Source organism: Strix uralensis, chromosome 11 (genome assembly GCF_047716275.1).
Source record: "Strix uralensis isolate ZFMK-TIS-50842 chromosome 11, bStrUra1, whole genome shotgun sequence".
NCBI lineage: Eukaryota > Metazoa > Chordata > Aves > Strigiformes > Strigidae > Strix > Strix uralensis.
The window spans coordinates 11698048-11721241 of NC_133982.1; the positions used below are offsets into that span (position 1 = coordinate 11698048).

At 41.9% G+C, this 23194-nt stretch overlaps 1 protein-coding gene across 1 annotated transcript in view; it reads right to left on the reverse strand.

The window, feature by feature from the left end:
• The window catches only part of SMAD3 (SMAD family member 3), a 79819-nt gene extending 57847 nt beyond the window's left edge, over positions 1–21972 (reverse strand). The window contains exon 1 of the mRNA XM_074880342.1: positions 21439–21972. Coding sequence (XP_074736443.1) covers positions 21439–21644 — 206 coding nt within the window. The 5' untranslated portion in view covers positions 21645–21972. The remainder of the gene's footprint in view (positions 1–21438) is intronic.
• Positions 21973–23194: the final 1222 nt, after the last annotated feature.

Consider the following 23194-nt stretch of genomic DNA (forward strand, 5'->3'; position numbering starts at 1 on the left):
GGCAGCTGGGAGCTGGCTGAATAGTGCCCTGGAATGCAATGGCAGGCTGCTTTTAAACCACATCTTTTCCCTGCGGGTAACAGGCTGCCGACAGGAAACAGGCTCATGTGCTGTACAGAGGATTAATATTAAGGAATATGCTCCCACAAAGCTCTGGAGCCACCACAAGCTACTGCATGTGTACACCCAGGAAATTCAGAGCTTCAGAAAATGCTTGAGCGCTCCCTCGTTTCCATGCGTTATACCCTGGATGTGCTCTCATTTCTGTCTGAGGGACCCTGAACAGAAACAAGACAACCCTAAAATTTCCCCAGAGAAAGGAAAGATGACTAAACACACATCATCCTGCAGGTTTACCTAGGAGCAGGCCTTAACAGTCCCCCCACCGCTGAGAGAAAGAACAGGGCCCAGTTAGCAGAAGCCGGGCACCAATTTCCATTTGTATGTGCTATTTTGAGCAGAAACAAGTCAAAAGGTATGCAAGCAATCTCCTTTCTTCTCAGCCTGCATTTGAATGCTTGGTTCCCAGGGTGCAACTCTTGTCCGAGTATTGACTCTAGCTGAAGAAATGAAGTGGAAATTAATCACTTTGCCATTTGAAACAGCTTTCCTTCAGCTAACGTTTCCAGGTTTCCCCAGGCACATCAGCTCTTTTTCATAAAAAAACAAAAATAGTGTTCAGGCAGAGCTTGAAGATCTTCTGCATTTCTTCATGCTTTCCAGACCTACTGAACCCTGCTCAAAGTTACAGGTTGCGGTAGGTCCAGAAAGTTCAGATACGTTCCATGCACGTGCACAAACAAACAGACACTTTGAAGAGGCATCTCAGCTACAACACATTTTGTAGAGTCAGTTCACACACTGGGAGACCAGCTGAGCAGCCCAATTACAATGGGTCTAACACCTTGCCAAAACTGCAAACTTACTCTGTGTGTGTAATACTATGGAGGCACATGTTTTTTTCTGAGAAATTCTGAATAGAAATAGAACAGCCTTGAGCTTTGCTTACGGAGTTTGCATCCCAACAATTAACAATGCAGCACTACATTGGAGACTGTGCACACAAAAACAAAAAAAAAATTTAAAAAGAGCTTCTACTATTAATCACCTTCTGACAATTTCCACCACAGCAGTTTATAATCCTATCTACTTTAACTCCCCAGAAGTGTCAAAGTTCATTCTGCACTGGATTAAAACCAAGAATGAAGCAAAGAAAAAATTCCACAGAATGGCAATCATCCTTCATCACACAGCTCAGTAGTAAGAGCCCTTTTCCTCTAACCAAACTGGAAACACTGGAGAGGGACCCTTTAGCTTTTATAAAAGCTAAAGAAATAACAGGCACAAAACCCATCTTTTGGACCTCAAACCTGCTCAGGCCAATGCTAAATTACTCATCATTTTGCTCACAGCCAAACAACCCCAGTCACCCCACCTGGTCTTTAAGCTTTGCAAAAGCATCAGCCTATCAATCAGTCAAAACATATCTTTCTGATTAATCCCTGGAACAGCGGTTTTTCAGGCACAGGAAACTCAGCGCAGCAGTCTCAGCGCAGCACCATTCTGGTGACTCAACTGGTCTTCAGCAACTTTGGATTCCTAAGGCACCTGGAGATCAGTTTGCCATCACAAGTCCCACTTCAGGCCAGTATTTAAATACGTATTTCAGTCTTATTGCAATGAGCATTACACAGCCCTTTCAAAGTAGCTGACTGCCAAAAGAGAGGCAGATGTCTTCTGCTGGTTTAAACCACATGGGGTGAATGAAAATTCCTTGCATCTCCTTAGAGCGTGTGCTCCTGACTGAGCCTACAAACTAGTTTGCTTTGCTAAGCACTTGTAAAGCATATTTCAAATAATTATAATCTTGAGGTCTTCTCTAACATTACCACAATGTATATTTATTAAGTTAAAAGCACGCGTGCTGCTACCAAACAGTTATTTAACATTCATTACAACTTGTCCAAGCAAGCCTTATATGCTGTGTAATCATATTCTTTTCCTCAGGGCAGAAATGCTAAGCGTAGCTTGAAACAACAAGATACTGTTTTGTCCTGAGTTTACCCATAAAAGAAATACTTGAAGTATTGTTAATATATGCCTTTCCCACACCTCTCCTGAAACTGTAAAATCATACTAGCACCTGAAATAAAAACAAAGATAAACTGGAAAGAATATAAGACATCTTAAATTTCCACTTTTCATAAAATTATGGAAATCACACTCAAATCCAAAATCTGACTTGCTTCATTGTTGCTTATAAGCATAGCCCACGTGAACTTGTTCACCACCTGGCACTGTTCTACTCCAACCCAGGTGATGGTTTTTTTTCTAATGAAACCTTTTCAGATACCTTCCTGGGCAACTTGCCCACCCTCCTACAATAGTCCATACTATTCAAAACTATTTCTAAGCAGAATCAGAAGTACTAAAAATAATCACAAGACTTCTCCAGGTGGAAAGAATCAAGCCTCCCGAATCAGATGTCAGGTCCATGGCAAGCTGCCTCACCTCCCACTGCCTCTACAGAGGAATTTCTGAAGCTTTGTTTCCACAGTCAGAAGTGTCAGGCCATGGGGACACCCCTGTTCCAACATGCTCTCTCCCATCCCTTTCAAATCATGAGGCAAACCACAGACTTTAATTCAGACTAAGTCAGCAATATAGTATGCTACTTAAGCACCTTTACCCTCCTGACGCCAGTAGACCCAAAAGCTGTGCTTCTGGGGAGAAGGGCTCTGCAGAAATCTCCTTTGAAGGACTGTATAAGCTACAAGGGCACACAAAACAAAACATACAAAAACTCCTATCATGGGACAAAATTTAACATCATCTGAGGGGTGAGGGCATTCTAGAGGCAGGTACAGGGTAAACTTTATCTCCAGTGAAAAAAAATTAGAAGACCACAGCAGAATTCAAGACCACCACAACTCTGAGCAATCTAGCTTTAAAGTCTTCTCAAACTTAGTTTCACTCCCTTACTGGTGGAGAAATTTGGTTGATAAAAGGTATTTTTCTAAACATAGCATGTTTAGATTTCTCTAAGGCAATTGGCTGTGTATAGCTTGGTAAAAATACACCCACAAAAACAGTTTAGGGCAAAAGAAAGTGCCTTAAGATATGAGAATTTCAATCCATTGTTTTTATTAAGACAATGACTGAGTGACAATTGAATCACAGCAGTGTAAGAGTATATTTACTGAAGGGGAAAAAGTGAATACTGAAGGACTCTTCAGTCTAGCCAAGAGAGGTATAAAGAAGCAATGCTGTAAGCTGACACCAGGCCAATCGCAGCTGAAATATGGTACCTTTAAAAAAGAATAAAATAAAATGTGAGGATACTATTAGCTGTTGAAAAAAAAATGGAGAACATAGTGGAATCTCTGTCTTGTTATCTTGAAATGAAGACAAGATGAATTTCTAGAAGACACACTTGTACAGGTTACTCATTTCAATACAGAGGTCAAAACTCTACCCACAAGTCTGATTTAAAAGTGCACAACTTACAAGATATTAGATTGGGTGATCTTGTTGCCCTAAAGATAAAAAGACACTCTGAGAACTACACTAAACTCTGCACAAGCAAGCAGCAGACTCATACAGACAGAAATGGGATTATGCCTTTTAATGGCAATCTACTATTAGACCAAATCAGAGGTGTAACATGAAGCTGCATCCTTACTCAGTCCCAGAATGCTTCCTTTTAGTTTACATTTGCTTGCCAGTAGAGATGTGATTTCTAGAAACAAGGAACAAAACTAATTATCTGATGTTCCATTTTTTTAAAAAACCCAAAGAATAATATTAAATATATATTTAGTAAGCAAACTGCAGTCACTGCAAGCTGAAAAATCACTTTATAAGCAATCCTCTCCAAAATGCTTTTAGAGTCCAAAGTAGCAGCAATCCCACTCTTAAACAGATCTGCTATGGAAAGTAAAAAATAAAATTAAAGAAATATTACTGGAGACAAAGCAGCTCCCTCAAACACATGCATCTGACAACAGCTCAGGCAATACCATAGCCATGCACAAGCAGCTGCATATTTTAGGAAGAGAATCGTATGGTTTGCCTTAGACATGTGATTAGTTCCACTGACTTATTATAAGAGACTCAATCTGGCAAGACTCTTCAGAACATGTCTGACTTCAAGCGCGTGTGAAGTTGGTGGGACTGCTATTACTCATCCTAAGTGTTCACAGGGCAAAAGGGCTTCCTACAGCTCTACAGAGACACAGGGCTGACCACGGGAAGCTCACTGCAGGACTGAGACCACGGAAATCTTAATTTAAAGAAAGCAGTTCTTAAAGGAGGGGAAGGTGATAAAAAAACACCCAACAAACAGTGTGCACAAACCCCAACAAAATTTCAGTGTTGAGGCTTAGAGATAAATCTCCCCCGCTCACACCCCTCCCCCATATCAAAAATAAACACAAAAATAAACCACGAAGGGAAGGAAGGAAAAACCTCACAAATTTTCATGTTTGTTTTAGGTCTACTGCAGCCATTGCTTTACTCAGCTTTTATCTGCTTTTGTGGTGTTTCCTAGCCCTTGAGTGTGAAAGCAAAGTACTCTATACACAAACAGCAAAGGGTTTTCTACAGCAGGCAGAGTCCTTTGTTACTAATGGAAATTAGAGACAGGTGTTGATTGCAGAATGGACAGTAATTGCTATGCACAGGGAACCTGGGAAGCAGAAATACCAGAGTCCCTGAGACCTTATTACAAAGATAGCTGTAAGCTTCTTCCCCCAGGCAGTTACTAGACCAGTCCGTGAGAAAATAAGTTCTGGTGATGACTACGGTTCACACACATACTGTAATAAACACTTCCAGATTTCATGTCTCGCAGCATACTATTACTGTTATTCATTATTTGCTAAGAGATGACAGAAAGCAAAGGATAATAAACAAAAGAACAGAAAACTCCACAGCTCCCACCCCAGAAACCTTAGACTGGTTTTGCATAGCGTCCCTCCAGGGTGCAAGTCAAGGCTGTTTTTCCCCTCTGTCTTTCCAACAGAATAAATGAACAAGTTGAACAGCTTGTGATATTTGCATGACTGGGGAGAGATCATCTGAACAGTCTGAACAGCCAAAGTCTAAATAGTTTGCAAGTAGTAAAAAACAGTTAGTGACAAAGTCCTCTGAAGACCCTCACCTTGCTGATTATTGCACTGAAAGTTACTACACTTATTCCAGAATGAATCAGTAATGACAAGCAAACTGTAATTTCCACAGTAGGCTCTTTCTACTTATTTTCATCTTAGAGATAATCCCACTTTTATTAGGTGCTGATCTATCACCTTAAGTATTGCTAACCCACTGCAGAGGAAGAGACCAAATGCCAAAGAATGAGAGGTTTTAGCTGAAATAATCTCACAAAGGGCTTCAACTAAGGCAAAAAGATGAGGAAAGTAATGCTACATTAATTAGAGATGCATATGAACACCACCACCTGATGGTAACAATATGTTAAAATTATACAAGATTCTTTTGATGCAGCTTAAAGAAAAAAGATTATAAGAAGCATTTTTTCGTTAGGTACACTCCAGGCACAATTCCTGTCATTGACTCTACCATGTCCATGTTCTGAAATGTTCTTGTCTCTGACAAAATGCAAAGTGGTGAGCTCAGTAATTTTCAGTGAAGAAAAGAGTCCCATAAAGTTATAACACTTCACATCTGCGTTATCCAATATCTGGGGAGCAGATTATTGCACATGAGAAGATTAGGCAATTAACAGGTAATGTTGCCTCTTGTACAATTAGCTTATCTGTGTGCTAACAAATGTTTGAATTGCAGAGAGCCAGACTCGGTTAAGAAGATAGAGGAGTATTTCAACGGCTGTTCATTTACTTGTTGCACAAGGGTCACACAGCTACTCACGTTCCACACGAAGAACGCCAAATCCCTGCAGAGTCCAGCAACGCCCAGTTTTGCACCCACATTTCGCTTTGTTGTAACACCTTCCTCCAGCATGCAAAAAGCTTCCAACCCTCATGAAAAGTGCTAGACTAAGGGTATCTCCAGAGCTCAAGGTCTTCATTAGAGGACATGACTGCTAACAGGCTACTTACCGTACAGAATGAGACATCATTTAGTCTTTTCTTTGAAGGGGCCATCAAAAGGCATAAGGGAGTCTGCATCTTCAGTGCTAGTCACTTCAGAGGCACCTTGTAAGCACAGTCACCAAATGGCCAACTGTAATAGCTTTGCATGTGGTTAGATGCCTGTTCACCAAGAAATCATGATATACCTATTTGCTAGTAAAGCCACAAACTTGTATTGAACAGTCCCTGTTAGCAACAGTGACAAGAAACTACCAGTCACTGGTGTAGGATGTGAGAAAACAAAACACTTCATCATAGTCACATTCTTCAAAGTCAAGCGGTTCACCCAGTGAGTAATACTTCTGCAGTGGTTTGTAGGTAACAAGAACTATGCTTGTAGAAGTGGAAATCATAAATAAAATTATGTTACTGATGTATCATTATCATAATATGTAGAGATATGACAGCATAAAAGTACATGGAAATGAGATAACTTGGAGTTGTCATTTCTGTTAAAATTAACTTGGCTTCCAAACAATGTTAATGAGACACAGAAGCATAGCCTGAGACATCGACTCTGTCCAAATCCACTCTGCCATTTATTGGCATATTAAGAAAATATTTGGGGTTAAAGGACAAGATAAAAATTTATTGACAAATAAAAGCGGGCATTATCACTATCTCAACTTCCACCAACATAACACCGCTTGCTACAACAAGCTGGCCTGGATGCATCTGCCAGCCAACTGCATGCACTCACAGCGGCTATCAACTTCTTCAGCCTGGGGAAAACTTATTTCGAATTTCCCGAAACAAAAGACCACATGAGCAGTTTCATCCATGTAGACTGCTGCACAACACACACAAACACAGTTTCCTTAGTCACCTCTTCTTCAGTCCCTGCAAACTACTGCAGTAGATATAAAGATATGCAAATTTTAAACACTTCACTTGCTTAGTCCTCCTCCAGTCTTTTGTGCCAGGAGATAACACCAGAAAACAAACCGGAGAAAGGTTATCCTATGAGCAAGCCTGTACACTGCATTCCCGAAGGATTGCCAACTTCAGATTAAGCAGCAGACCTCAGTCCCCATGACAGCTACAAAACAAACTACGCATATCGGTTTTTGTGAACCAAGAGACATGTTTGTCTCCTGTTTATTCTACAGACATGTTTACTCTAAAGAGGCTAAGTACCTTTGAGAAACAACCTTACTTGCTGAAAAAAAAAATAAACTTTAAAAATCCTGCAAGCTAGTATTGGATCTAACTCAACGTGAGGTGCAGTTTTTAACTGACAGGAGTAAGTTACCGAATCACTGGTAGAAAAGTTATGGCCTGTGTTTCGAAATAACCCTTGTCTTCTAAAAATAATTCCTCAGTGATTTAATTTATAGCAATACATTACATATGCAGTTACACTGGACCAACTCTCAGCCAGATTTTGACAACACTCAACCCTCAAATGAACCTAGAAAAACATTCTTCATAGCTCCAAGTAGCACAGTGACTGCAAACCAAAATTAAGGATGAAATAAGATACGATTTGTAAAATCAACATGTGATGCTAAAGCAAAAGTGCGACAAAGTCTTTCACGCTTCCCCAGTTATTCTCTCATAGTGATGTAAATACAGAGCTGCTCTGCACGTGCAAAAATGATAGCCCTGAAGTCACATCAGTGAAAAAAATATGTGACTTACCGAACTAATAACAAAAATCAAATCCCACTCAGGCTTCAAAAACAAGAACACCTATGCCTGGATTTTTTTACATATTGTCACACTAAGTAATGCCTTTTGCTTTCATAACAAAGAACATTTTTGTTCATTTCCTTGACCTCCATAACCATCTTTCCCTGTTTTTTAAGGTTCTCAGACACAGCACAAGGAAGAAAAATAATATTTAAACAAAAAATCCCACCCCAACCTCTAAAAAAACACACACACACACACAGAGGAGAATGCAAGTCACAAAGCCACAAGTTAGCAAAGAGTCTATGGTCAGCTGCACGTCATGAAACTGTTTTAGCAGGGTCACACAGCATCACGGCCTCTTCACCAGGAGGGATGGAGGAATTTCACATCCACATGCACTAACTACTCCATCCCTGTGGAATTCTCTCCCCCTGCTTTTACACCCTTGAAGCAGCTCAAATCTCTGATCAGCATTAGAACTGACTGGAAATCTATTACCCCATTACTTCATTTACACAGGCACATATACATATTAAACAAGGGCTATTCATATTTTGTTCAAATGTTAATAGATCATTAACTTTCTTTTTAATGAAGTCACAATGCTTTCTTTTTTTTTCTCTGTAAAACAGTTAATTAAAATACCAGTTTCTACCTGAAGCTAATTCTACTGGACACAAGTTTTTATTTATTTATATACTCATATTTAAAAAATAATATATACACACACAAAAATATAAAATGCACAAATAATTGTCATAAAACTTCTAGTGGCCTTTCTCCAATCCTAAACTTCCTACTTTTCCTCTCTTCTACTGAAGCGCATAAAGACTGTCAAAATGAGATCAATGGCTTCAAGTGCAAGTAGATATTTCATCGACTATCAGATAAATTGGAAATATATAAACTTTGAACATAAGCACTGAAAAGCCAAATTAATAACAGACTATTAGTGCTCATTAGCTCTACCCTCCCACCTTTCTTCTTTCTTTTTCTTCTGGAATAGCTGCCCTGCCACTACAACCGAAACTCTAAAATGCCATCCTAAAAATAGAAAGCAAGAAAAGAGGAAAAAAAAAAAAAAAAAAGAGGGGGGAGAACGGGAACAGAGAATAAGCAGAGTGAGAAGCACTGTAATATAAAACTGTCTCCAGCTTCGAAGTCATCAGCCAATCATAATCCAATAAATGCTTTTTTTTTTTTTCTAAAATCAGAACACTCAAATGTCTATTTTTACTCCTGTTTAGAAGCAGCTATCTCAACAGGGCTTTCAAACCAGTAGAGCCTGGCATGCAAAGCAGTGACTTACAAAACTCAATTTCAAGCCATAATTTCCAAGGCCTTCACTTGTTTATATGGGTTCATTTGTGTCTGGCACACCAATACTTTACAGCACAGATGCCTTTAGCAAAAAAAATGGAGAACTAAAGGGAAGAAACTGAGGGAATGTTTACATGAAACTATTCTTTTAACCCAGAACACTATTTGAGGGTTCTCCCTTCATGACTGTACACCGTTCCATGTATCTAAATGGCTAGAACAGTTCTTCTGATATCCTAAGATACATATTCTCCAAGTGCAAACATCAGAAACTGCAATACTTACAGATAGGTTTTAATTAAAGCTTGTTCTAGCCCTCAAACATACCGATGAGAACTGCTAGGTATGCTTAAAGTACTGAAAAATCAAGACAAGAGGGAGCTGTACCCATCTTAAGTCTGGAAAACATGTACGCATAACAAAATACCATCTCTCAAGTATACGAGGAGGTGTATCCTCAGCACTTTTGTAATTTCTTTGTGTGTAGGTTGCCCAGAGAAGTTGTGAACGCCCCATCACTGGAAGTGTTGGACAGAACTTTGAGTAACCTGATCTAGTGAAAGATGTCCCTGACCATGGCAGGGAGCTGGACTAGATGATTTTTGAAGGTCCCTTCCAGTCCAAACCATTCTATGATTCTGCGATTCTAAAATGCTAGAGGCCTCTTCCTGTATTTAATTATATTCATAAAACTGATTTTCAGTTATCAATGCTGCATTATGAATATGTTACAAATTACTGGTATAATGCAGAAGGAGCAGCTTTCAAATTGACTCCTATTTTCCATCCAGAGCATGGGAAGATGCATTCTCAAGAGTAATATCACTTCTGTCTCGTCTGTGGAACACTGTCGCAGGCCTCAGGATGTCTGCACCCTAAATATTACTTTGCCTCTGTCCCCCATGAACCTCAAGTAATTAAACCAAGTTCTCAGGACTTCACCAGTCAGCAAAAGGGGGTAAAAATTCTTCTGCTATCTTTAAGATTGATAGTACAAAATCACAAATGCTCCCATTTCAATAGGGCATGGGCACTTCAACAGGTTGTGGAATGACCATAATGAAAAGGTCTTTAAAAGGACTCGAAGAATATTGCATAGTAAAGATTTTTTTTAATTTGTAAATGGGAGTAGCTGACAGCATCTGAGCTTAATTGTTGTCCTTCATAGAAAGTAACTACTTAAAACACACAAGGACTAATCCTGAGGTTGCTCTGCCCTTAGGAAATCTAAGTAACCACCATATCATTACTTCTCAATCCTTAATTTTAGTGAAGAGATACATTAAATACACTCTTTCCCACAGCAAGGATTCAAATCCAACTCGCTTCAAATGCCTTTGAAAAGAGCATTTATTTCAAACTTGTAAATGATTTAAAAGAGAAAGCTTAATTAATAATGTTGTTTCCAGCCAGATGGCCAGCTATTAGTTTTCAGTCATTTCTTTCAGAACAATTCACCAGAAGTCTTCAGATGCAAAGGAGTTTTAAAGCAAATAGATGTGATTGCCCAGCACTCTCAGCGGCTGCCAAAATGTTCAGTAAAAGACACAGCTATAGGTATAGAAATGATGCGGTTTTCCAACTCATGTTGCTGTGGGTCATGACTGTGAAAGTCCACTAGCAACAGCACAAACACTTGACAGACACACATTTATTTCATTTAACATTTTGTATTTGGATGGCAATAAATTCCCATATGGTTATATAATATTACTTAAACGAAAACATGTGGCTACATGTACAGTGTTTCCCCTGGACTTGTGCTAACAGACTCCAAACTTAAGCTCAGTAGCAGACCACTGTGGTATGATGTGTATCAACCAGTCAAAATATTCCATGTGTACAGGAGGCACCAGCATAGAGATGAATAGATAAATATTATGCAAACCCAGTTAAGGTTTACCACTAAACATCTATGGAATTCTAATATTCTCACTGACGTAGCACCTACATATTTTCAAAGAAAGTTTCCAACAAAAATCAAAACTGCTTTCTTAGTATGAATGAGATGCTGAACAGCAACAGAAAGCTTTTTAAAGTAGCAAGGTTTTGCAACAGAGTCTACCTTTTGAGATTTTAACAGCTTTTCACAACTCTTATTAAAAATTCTCTGACATCCTTGTGAGGCAAGTACTGTATTTGCTAGGTAGTTAAGAATAAGGTACAAGCAGGTTAAGCATTTCATTCAATGTTACACAGTGGTATGGAACAAAACCTGATGTCTTCAGTCTTTCCTAACCACAATGTACATTCATTATGCAGTAATCCACAACTGAAAACCTATCTTAATTCAGTTATGACTGGGAAAAACAAATATGCAATTGCAACTCTATACATGAACTTTCAGCCTATAGTTCTACCAAACAAGCAAAACCAGATATGGGAAAAAGCTTCCATGATCAGCTGTCTACCTACACACAAGTTATTTATGGCATCTAATTCAGAGCAAAGCTCAAAGCAGTTTGCAGACTGCCAACAGACTTTTACTGGCAACAGAAATCAGCTATAAAGTAGTATTAGCTTTGATAATCAGGCAGTGATTATCTACTTTTTTCAAAAATTTACAGTTAGTTATTTTGTAAAGCTTGTTTCTAAGGCAGTGGTTTCAAAACAGCTGGTTTCCACTTTCCACGATTCTAACAGTCATCTTCTGCAAAAACTCTACTGGCCATAAAAAAAAAAGCAGCCACAAAATTTTGAACAGAAAACAATAGCACTAAACAGGCCAATAAGATAGTTTTGACTTACGGTGAAGCTTATGTTCAGTAAGTCAGGTAAATTTAGGCCCAAGAAGCAGATATGGAGGAAGATTAGCCAAATTGTATGCAAACTTCACCATTCCAAGCCCATGAAATACTTACAAGGTAATTAATCTGGGGTCTCCAGAGTTCACTGGTTACGCTTGGAAGGTTCCAAGCCAACATCAATAACTATTCTAGACCTTTCCTCCAACAGGCTGCTGACCGTGGGGGAAGAAAGAAAGGATAGATGTTATTAAGCAGACCTTGTGCTCTTCTGAGTTCAAGGCCTGTAATTGTGGGTGGGCTTTATCTAGGCCATGCAAGAGGAAACCCTACTCCTTCCTGTATTTGTATAGCTGTGTAGCAGGGGAGGTGGGAGGGGGGGTCAGGGAAAAGCACATGTAAGGGCTTCAGCATCGGTATGCAAACTGGTTTAAAATGGTTAAAAAATTTTAAAAAAAAAAAAAAGAAAAAAAAAAAAGACCAACAGCAAGAACAGCCAAATGCCACCTTCTGCCCAGGCACAGGATCGGGAGCTGCTGCCAATGCCAAACCCACTGCCAGTGGGATCTCAGCTACAAAACGTGGAGGGCCTCTGCCAAGCCACGCTAGTGCCCATCAGAAAACCCTCAATGAAACATGAGCAAGAAGTCCTCTGAAAATGAAACGCTTTGCAGAGAAGTATCATTTTCAACAAACTTCCAGCTAAATCCTGCCTGGCTTCCTGCCAGATTTCCAGCCCAGGGCTGACAAGTCCAGTCTTCGTGGGACTGGAGCCCTCAGGTCTCATGGGCTCTGCCAGGCAGGCTTCAAATCCTGCAAAGAACAACCCACAGAATTCCCAAAAGCCCTGAATTTAAGAGAGAAAAACAAGTAATATTCAACCTACAAACACCTTTATCCTCCGTTTTCAGTTCATTGCTACCTTGTGCTGGCCTGACTCTCACTTGCATGTAAATCAGAAGTAAATTTACTGAAATCCATGCAATTACACACATGCAAAAGGGGTGGGAAAAGACTCAGACTCCAGCTGCTTATTAGCCTTTCTTTTAGGCAAAGAGTGCTTTTTAAAGACTGATATAATTTTTCAGATACTGTTATATGTGTGCTACAAATTGGCTATGCATCTGACTCACGGGGAACAACAATTTGTTCAACAAATAATAAGAAAAGGACCTTTCTGTACAGTTCCACATGTATGGAAACCACAGGCTTTGTATCCCTATGAAAAAAAACCACATCTGGTCTTTCCGAGTATAACAAAATTAAAGGTGCTTGTAGTTGAGTCTTTGTCTTCCCACATGGCAACACTTAAAATCCCGTTATGGAGGGAAAGGAAATTTGGGGGAAAAAAAGTGTTCGCTATCTGTTAAGTAGATAAAGCAACAACAGTTGCACATTCAACACAAAACCAGAGGCATTCTTATGTTCCACAGATGTCCTCTAATAAGCCCAACATTTTTGTGAACTTTAACTGTTCTACATCTGCGAAGAGTAAGTGAATTTCTCTTTTCATGTTCAAGCAACTAGAACAGGAAGGACAAAGTTTTCCCTCTTTTATTGTGAAAAAGGAGAGTCAGTATCAACATCCATCATTCAACCATTGCTGGCTGCAACTTCACCACAAAGGAGGAAATTTCTGTTTTGACTTCCTTTTTTAAAAAGGTTTGTGAGTTAACGAACGTCACCAACTCAAAGGTAATCTCCAACCTTTCCTATGACACAATTTGTAAGCAAAGTTTTCACGAAATTTTCAGATTAGGTAACTACAAATTATAAATTGAGCTAAGAATGGTCCACCTAATACCTTGACACTGAGACCTTCCCCAAAGCCTGGAGGAAGCAAGGGCCCCAGGCAGACTCTGCTGACATCTTGTCCCCTGCAACCTTCTCTCCAGGATTCAAACACCTCATTTTCCATAAAGCAATGCACATTCCTCCAGAGATCGAAAAGCAGATGCTCCTGTTCACAGGGTCAGGCACACACAGAGCCCAGTCACACGACTACCAGAAACGTGCAACTTCTTTGCTCTCATAACCTCAGTGCTGAACAGCAAGTGGGCTTTAAGGGTATTTTTAGTGACAAAATTCCTCAAGATCACCTATCAACCTTTCCTAGACTTACACAGGTTACATTTCTAACAGGTAGGTTTTGCTGGATTTTTAAGCATGTTCTTTCATGAGGCTCACCAATGAGATTTATAATTTCATCATATCTTCCACATCAACAGCAGCTCCTAATACTTTAAAAATGCACTCAAATTGACTCCTCATGGAATAGCACGATTCCAAATACAAGCAGGCTGAACAATCAAACTCACAAGGAACAACTACCATTTCCTCCCCATCTTCCCCGTGTCCTTCCCCCAGTGCTGTCCACTGACACGTGCAGCTTCAGAAGTGAGCTCTTGATGTAAGCAAGGCCAGTACCAGCAACCATGTGGAGCTTCTCCATTGTAGAGAAAGGAATGACGGTTCAATACTTCGGGCAATTGCTGGGGCACGCAATCCCACAGATTTCCTGACCTACTCATTTTGAATAGCTTAAAGTCTGTCTACACCACACACAGCCATGCAGGATAGAGAAACCTACCTTGTCACTAAATGAGCAAATTTAGATACCCAGAACAGTGTAGCTACAGTAGTTTAGGTTTAACAGGCTTAGCTGACAATGAAGATCTCCTGTTCTGGAGCTCAGACAATTCCTGGGTGATCCTCTAAAAAGCAGGGCGTTATTTCTTACCTGGCTGGGCTCTTCTGAAGACAAGGGTTACCCCCTTTTTTTTAAAATTTTTTTTTAATAGTGCCTCTACTACTACACATAAGCAGTTTATTCCTCCTCACACTTGTGACCCATGCTTCTGAAGGATCAAGCCTTTACTACAGAAAGAGCGAGCTCTGGCTTTTTATTCTGTTTCTACAGAGCCACAGTACTAGTAGCCATCAAACTTTCCTGCTTGCCTGAGGGCAAGTCCCACCATTCCAACAGTGATGGTAAAGAGATGCGTGAGCAAATGAGGATCAGGTCTAAAAGGCTTCAAAACATCTTTAAAAGCAGTATTAACTGCAACAATTGACACATTATTGTCTCTTCAGTCACACAGAAAGTTGGCTACCAGTGACAAGTACAAGAGCCCAATTATTAACAACTTCCTTGTCTTTATGTTCGGACTCAAGTCGCATGTAAGAAATGTAATTAGCAAACATTTGCTAAGCTTGGTGGAGTCAGCCTACTAGAACTAGAATGTCTGGACAAGAACCTCTGCCCTGTCTTTATTCCCTTAGCTCCTCTCTGCTCTCTTCACTGCCAATCAACACAATCAGCTTTGGACTGGAAAAAGCTTTTTGCACTGCACATCAAGGCAGACAAGGACAAAAGTTAATTAGGACTATTCATAAGCCTTACTGGAAGAGAGTGCTGCATCCCATCCCTGAAAATTTAATTGCGCTCAATAGAGGAAAGCTAGAAAAAATAATAATACAAAAATAAAAAACAGAAAAAGATAATTTGGGAATAAAATCTGATTTCAATTTAATTCAAGCACTGTTTGGCCCTATTTATTTCATAAAGTAGTTCATGCAGGATAATGGCATTATTGTGCATCTAACAGCATTAGAAGCTCCTAATAAATTAACAAGTGAAAATTAATGGCTGCTCAGTCCATTAAATCTTGTTAATTTTATTTTTGTTGCAATAATATAGCAATCACAAGTTTACATTATTAAACCAATATTTATTAGAAGAACTCATTTTAATTGGATCCCTGATGTGATAATCCAGTACAATGTGTATTTCTCGATTTCATCAATTTTTTTGCATTTATTTCTCATTATATTTAAATGACTGCAATGTTCAGGGTCTCTTCCTAATACTATAAAAGTTAAGCAACCATTTTAAACATTTTATTTCACAAAGATTCAACACTTACTACACAATATAATGAGAATCTTATGAGTCTTTTCTGAAGCTATTTTAAATATTTCAGTCTCTTGAGAAAGGGGAGAATAAAAAAGGCAGAGATATGAATATTTGAAAACATCTCAAACGGTAAAATACATTTTCTCTCCTTAGCCCATCAATGTTCTATATAAACATCACTGTGTTGTCTTTCAAGTCAAGAGTTTTACCACCAGTTTTTAATGCAAAATGTTAGCTGGCCTGCACATCTCAGAAAAAAAAAAGATAAATATATATTGACAAAAGGTTTTGAACTGTTATTGGCTGCTGACAGATTACAAATTTGAGGAGACATCTTACTAAGGGCTGGGTCTGATGTGCTACTCCAGCAGCAGCTACTTTGAGGGAAGGGGCTGAGGGGCTGGACAACACTTTCTCAACCCTGACCTCCCTCCTTTCCCCAGTTCCTTTGTCTCTGCCAACATAACAGAATGGGTAGTTACTCCCCAAATGGTTGTACCAACGTTACTGCTTTAGCTTAACAGTAGCATTTTGGTTTTTAAAATGGCATAGTAAACTACATGTGCTACTATCCAGGCTAATACAAGAGGCAATAACTCTGTGCAAGGGTGGAGAGAAGTTGAAGGGGGCTGTAGGGAGCAGAAAGCTCTGTGCCCTGAGATGGGGGTTTGACCTTTGGGGAGATGACAAGGAGGAAGATGAGAAAGGCACAATTGGGGCTGCAGGCAGAAAGCACACCTGACTAAAGGTCTACCTACACTTACCGTATTTTCACCTTTAGACCTGATCTGCAAAGTCACACTAATGCCACAAAAGTCAGTAGCAGATTTGTAAAGCGGCGTCTACCCTGCAGCTATCACTGCCACAGCCAAACTAGCTCGTGTAGGTACTGCCAGCAGCGCAGTTGTGGCAGCACAAAGGTTAGGATAGGGCTGTAAAAAACCTGCCCGTAAAGCTAGGTCAGTACATAGGTTAGTGGACAGAGCTTTGTAGCAGGAAAATTGCCAGCAACAGGGAACTAACAAGTATAATGGCAGCTAGACTGCGTTTGCACACAGGGACTGTACTGCAATCATCTCCAGTGCACCACCGTTACACCAGTCTGATGTCAAGTACAGACACTCTTAAACAAGTCTATGCAGTATTATTAAAAGCTCCTCACATACAGGGACAGGCCAAATTGAAAACAAGGTAGTTTAAAACTGGCGTTAAAAAAAAAATATAAATTTGCACACGGACACACAAAACTATGACTGGCCCTTTACTGAAACCAGATGGGCACCAGTCACAAAAGAACAACATACTTCATGGTCTTGCAGACAACCTCTGCCACGTACTGTATTTACAGTTTTCATATTTTCCTGGTATCAAGGCAATCCTAAAATCATGGTCAATTCTTGTAAATAATTGTGTGGTCAACTACCAACACAACAGAAAGCATGCTCACACCCAAGACGTTCCTAAAATCACTTATGTATTATCCCTGGTTTTCCCCACCAAAATGCAAATCATTTAAGGACCACACTGTTCAGTTGCTTTTAAAAAGCAAATGTGCCATGTTTCCATTTCAGTTGGTACATTCTATCCTTATCAGATGAGTTCCACAAGAAATAACACCCACCTCTCTTCAAAACAATTTTCTAAATTAAAAAAACACCACTTAAAAGAAGGTGTTCCTTACATGCCAGAATCCTGGCTCCCCTAAAACCACTGGTGATACAAAAAAAATACATACAGTAATATGTTCAAAAGAAAAATACGCATATGAAAATATATTACAAAATGTCATGAGATTTATGTCTTAGTATGTGTAGTACCACTAAAGGTCTTGAAACAAAGCATTTACTATCTTGTCCCATATCAACAAGACTAGATACACTGCACAGCTTTTAGAAATTACTAAGTGCTCATCCCATGTTCCTGGCTTCTGCAGCTCAGACCCTGCCTAGGTTAAGAGTTAAACACTCATCACAGTTCAGCCTAATGCACTTTATTTCCAGGGCAAAATGCTGACGGTTTGTCAGGTGCACAGTGTGGCCTCTCTTCCGATCAGGAATAGTATTAGGAACTCATTGCTCTGCTCCCAAGGATGAAGTCCATGGGGTTCTGCAGGTATGTAGTAATGTCAGCTGCAGGCTTTGCTACCATCAGATTCCCTGCTTACCATACTCTTTGGTCTCAGAAGCAAAAAGAGCCATCAAAAATTTTTAAAAAAGTCTGCTGGCAGCTGGAGTAGACCTGAGCTTGTTCACAGAGCAAAGCAGAGAGGCCACAAACTCAAACACCTGGCTGTGCCGGGGTACGTGCTAATGGCACACTATCCTCAAGCTTGTCTGAAAGTGGTAAAAAAGCCCATCCTGAAAGCTGGGCTTTCAAGATCAATGCAGCTACTACAAAGGATGTATTTTAATGGTCAAAACAGTGTGTGTTTTCAACTTTATCACACCATACAGTATGAAAAACTACCTTATTGCCATGCAGACCCAGATTGCTACAACTCACTGGGTCAGCTCCTGACGCCAAAGCCCATCAGCTCAGTGCACAGAGGTTTAAAGGCAGCTCCCTTCTGGAGCAGGACAGGCTTTGGCAGCAGCACGCCAGATGAGGGAGGGAGGAAGGTGCCAGATGAGGGAGGGAGGAAGGTTCTCCAAACGAGCCATTCTGTCCAGCACCTGTGACTGTGGCCCAAGAAACAATCAGATGGTCTGAGACCAGTAGGTTTTTCAGGTGGAAATTACTTCCTGCTCCAGCAGAAGAAACAAGAAGGAAAAATCCTGCCAGCACAGTGTGTTACACTGAAATCCTTGAAGGTCTCTCCAGTCTTCTGCTGTCTGCCACAGGTCCTTCCAACAGAAAACCTGGGGCCTGAGGTGACTGTCACATCATCTTACAAACGGAGCACTTGGAAAAGTAATACATGCTGAACAAATACACAAGCAAATAAACTATTCATTGTTTAATTATCTGTCAGGAGATAGAATGTAGTATGCATATTTCCAGTTACAAGTAAATAAAAATGACAGCAGGAATAAATTTAGTATTCTAATTCCTTAGCCCTACAACAAAATTTAATTATTTTCTTGTTCTTTCTTAAAACAATCCCACCTGATCACTACAGGAATTTGCTGTGTAGCTCTTATTCCCATGAGAAATGTTTCTGCAAAGCTCAAGCACTTTTACATCTGAAACTTGCTTCGTCTCATGGATACAATAGCTAATTTTGGACTTACCCTACTCCTGCTGGGCCAGAGTCATCACTGGCATAGCTCCACTCTAATTCAGTCTACTGATGCATTACAGACAATGCACAACATGATCTAATCCTTAATGATGGTTTTTTCCCCCCTTTTTTTCCCCCCCAACAGACTTATTTGACTAAATAGTAAAGTGTCATATGTAGAACTACTTAAAAAAAAAAACAAACACAAAAAACGTAAAACCATACTAAAATGGTCTTGCAAACACTCATTTCAAATGACACGATAATCAGATTCGCAGATACGTTAGGACAAACAGTGCAGTCCAGAGAAGACACAGCTCTTAAAAGTCACAAGGCCTGATTATAGTTCCAGCTCTGCCACTGACTTCTAGAGAAGCTGTTTCGCATTTCCACACCATTCCCCAATCTCTGATACACAGATATTAACCTCTCAGTGTTCTGCTGAGTCCAGCACAGACTAACTCAACCACATCCATGTGGATCTCTGTAATATACTTGCTAAACAATAATAAAAATACATCTGAAGTGTTGTGTTCAAAAACTAGTGCCAAGGCATAAGGAGCAACCATCAAAATATGCTGACAGTTCCTTCATACCAAGGTTGAAGATACGGATCCAGGCTCTGTGTCATAAGTGAACATGAAATGTTTTAATTTCTGTACAGATTTCCTTTAACAGAGCAAGGTCTAGAAGAAACAGACATTCACTTCTGCACAGTAGGAACAGCCAGGACAATCTCTGGCGGTGATAATATTTATGACTTGTGACATCTGCTTGTGTTACTTATTTTCAAGCTTTAAAAATATTTTTCTAAATTAAAGCATCCTACTCCACCCAGATCTTTGCTTCCTTTGAATCATAAAACATCAAAACCTTCCTCCTTTATCTAAACCACCTTGTTACTAGTAAAAGAAGTACCAAGAGGCTTCACGCTCTGCTCCCTAACAGGTCAGCATCAGCTAGACACAATACCCAGGTCACATCAGCAGGGCTGCTCAAGCCTTTTTCTTCTTTTGAAATGGTAAGTATTTCAGGGAAGTGGTTTAAATAGGCTATTATCTATGTGGAAGGCACACTGCTTACCAAGAATTTAAAAATATAGGTTTTAAGGCATTTGTATTGGGTGGCAGCTCTACAGGTTTTGATTTCTGCTTCAATTAGGCGAAGTCAGAGTAACTCTAACAAAGGCTGAGAGGTCTATTTGCATTGCTGGCCAAAATCTTAGCCACAGTCATTCACCACCAAAAAGATAAGGAGACTTTATTTTTCCTTTAAATAAACGCTACAGTTGTTGGAAGAAAATTTTAGGAGTTCCAAATATCCACATTTCTAAGCTACTTGCTTCACTTTTTCATGCAACAGATGCTGCTTTGTATTAGCTACTGCATATTAAATCATTCTGACAACCAAGAAAGCATACATTTGTTTGCGCGCAAGAGAAGCATGAATACACACACACACAGAGATATCTTCTCACGCAGAAGCATACAATTATGCAGCATTCAAATATTTAGGATGAACTTTGGCCTTTGTTTAAAAAAAAAAAAAAAAGTACCCTCAAACAACAATCAGTAACAGAATCAGCAGTCATCTGGCTGAGCTCACAGAAATCAACAAATCTTCAGCAATAAAACACCACTTGTGGCCAGCTATTTGAAAGTTACTTGGAGAATTTTTCTTAGATGGGATACTTATATACACGTCTTTTATGATTTATAATGGTCTTATGGATCGATCTCAGAATGGAGGCTAAAAATAAAATCTATGTTAATTCAAAAAAATGAAAAAAAAAAAATCAGTTACATTCACCCTCACATGTTTTTTTTGCACTCCAAACAATCCCCTTTAGCTATGGCATTTGCATTCCCGATTTCAAAAATAATTTGAAAACATAGGCACAGCAGGGCTCTAAATCACCTCTTCAGAGTAATATCAGTCTCGCTAATATGGAAGAAACCAAGCAACCCAAACAAAACCATTTTCCTGACACATTAATCAGAACAAAATCTTAATGTAACAGTACTAGAGAACACGCTGAAACTTTTGACAATGAGAGTATCCACAGTAAGTATAACTGTAATCCAGAGCGCTTCCAACATTTTTTTTTTTTAATCTCGGCTGGAGACATATTTTCTCCCCTACGTTCCCCTCTTGTTACTAGACAGTAATCCAATTCTGTAGCCAGTTATTTTTTTTTTTTTTTTTTTTAAAAACTATATAGAGAGCCAGGATAGAGCATGCAGGAGAGGACTAACACCGAAGTGCGGCGGGACTGGAAAGCCAAACAAACCCCTGTACCCGGCTGTGCCGGGGCATGCCGAGTCCCTGGGGAGAAACCTGCTACCGAGGGGCTCCGAGCACCCCGGTGCCCGCCCCGGGGGGGTCCCTCCCGCAGGGACAGCCGTGCGGGGGGCTGCTCTGCCCGGGCAGGGGGTGCCCCTTGTTTTGTGTGCTCCCCACGGCCCCGGCCGCGCACACCCCCCACTCTACCTGGGGATGGTGATGCACTTGGTGTTGATGTTCTGCGTGGTGATCGCCTTCTCCAGCTCGTCCAGCTGCCCCGTCTTCTTCAGCTTCTTCACCAGGCTCTTCACCGCCTTCTCGCACCATTTCTCCTCCTGCCCGTTCTGCTCCCCTTTCTTCCAGCCCAGGAGCCGCTTGACGATGGGAGGAGTGAAAGGCAGGATGGAGGACATGCTGGCTCGCCCGGCTGGGCCCCGCCGCCGGCTCCGCGCTCGCCCCCCGCTCCGCTCCGCGCAGGCCCCGCCGCGCCGCGGGCAGCACAAAGCCCGGCCCCGGGCGGCGGTGGCCTGGCCTGGCCCGGCGCCGCTCCGCCGGTGCCTCAGCGCCTCGGGCCCGCGGCACCAAACTTTGCCCGGAGTTCGCCGCCTCTCCCCGGCGGCGGCAGCTCCCTCCTCCCCCTCCTGCCCCGCTCTGTGTGCGCGGAGAGGCGCCCACTCCAGCTCATTCCCAGTCTGTCTCTCATGCAAATTGCCTGCTGGCCGCCCCGGCCCGGCTTCCACCCCCTCCTTCCCTCCCAAACACGCTCACTCACGCCGCCGAGGGAGGGCGGGGAGGCGGCCGGCCCGCCGGGAACTCCGCTTCCCCCCCCCCCCCCCCCCCCCCTCCCTTCCCCGCCGCTCAGCCCCCGCGCTCCCGGCAGAGGCCCCCGCTCCCCGGGCGGGCCGGGGCTCTCCCTCCCCTCAGCCCCGCTCCCGCGCGGCGCACCCTCAGCGGCGCCGGGCGCCCGCGGCCTTCCCGCCGCCCGCAGCCCCCTCAGAGCGCAGGGCGGGAAGCTCCCCCTCAGGGCCACCGCGGTGGGAAGGAGCGTCCTCACCCCGCACCGGGGAGGGGGGACCCGCGGGGGCTCTGCCCGCCCGAGGCGCCGGCCCTCGGCCTCCCCCCGCAGCGCCGAGGTGGCGGCTCCCCGCAAGGAGGCCGGCGGTGCGGGTCGGTCCTCCTCGGGGCTGCGGGCTCACGGGGAGGGTCAGCGTGGCCGTCGAAGCCCACAAGCGGTACCTGGGCAAAAGCCCACCGAGGGGGAGGCAGCGAAAATAAACACAAGCGACAAAGTCCCGCTTGGTGAGGGGAAGGGACAGAGAGTCCTCGGGCAGGGTGGGATGGATGCAGCCCCCACCGCGGCTGTTTCCTCTGTGGAAAGGTGTGCTTCCACACAGAGAGCTGAACACAACTTGGTCGTGCTCAAGACAATCAGCAGTGTTTGTTTCAGCCCCTTTAATTTACTATTCCATTCCCTCATCTTTCCACCCTGAGCACCAGGTACCCGAATAATTTTTACCCTGTATCAGGCACAAATGACACCCTGGAGATGTTTACAACCAGACCTGGTCAGAAATTCTCAGACGGAATATTTTTGTCAGAGGACGAGAGTTTGTTCAGATCTAGGTGTTTTGTAGAAATACTTCGGTTTTGGCTGACTCAGGGTGGCATCCAGGTAAATTTCCAGTTTCTCACTTTCCATCACTGGACAGACTGGGCTGTCACACTCCCCAGTCTCTAGCATCGCCCCTTCCCTGCCAAAAGGGAGCCCAGGCCTTAAAAAAAAACCATGTAAATACAAACCATAGCTCCTCGGGGCTCCAGTTCTCTGATAACCCACCCCAAAATGGTGCCGAGCGGTACGCATGGCAGCCTGGCAAGCAGCAGGGAGGCTGAGGGCCACCTGCAGAGTCACCAGGTGCCTCCACTGAGACTCGTTCATGTTTCTGAACTCCAGCTGCTTCAC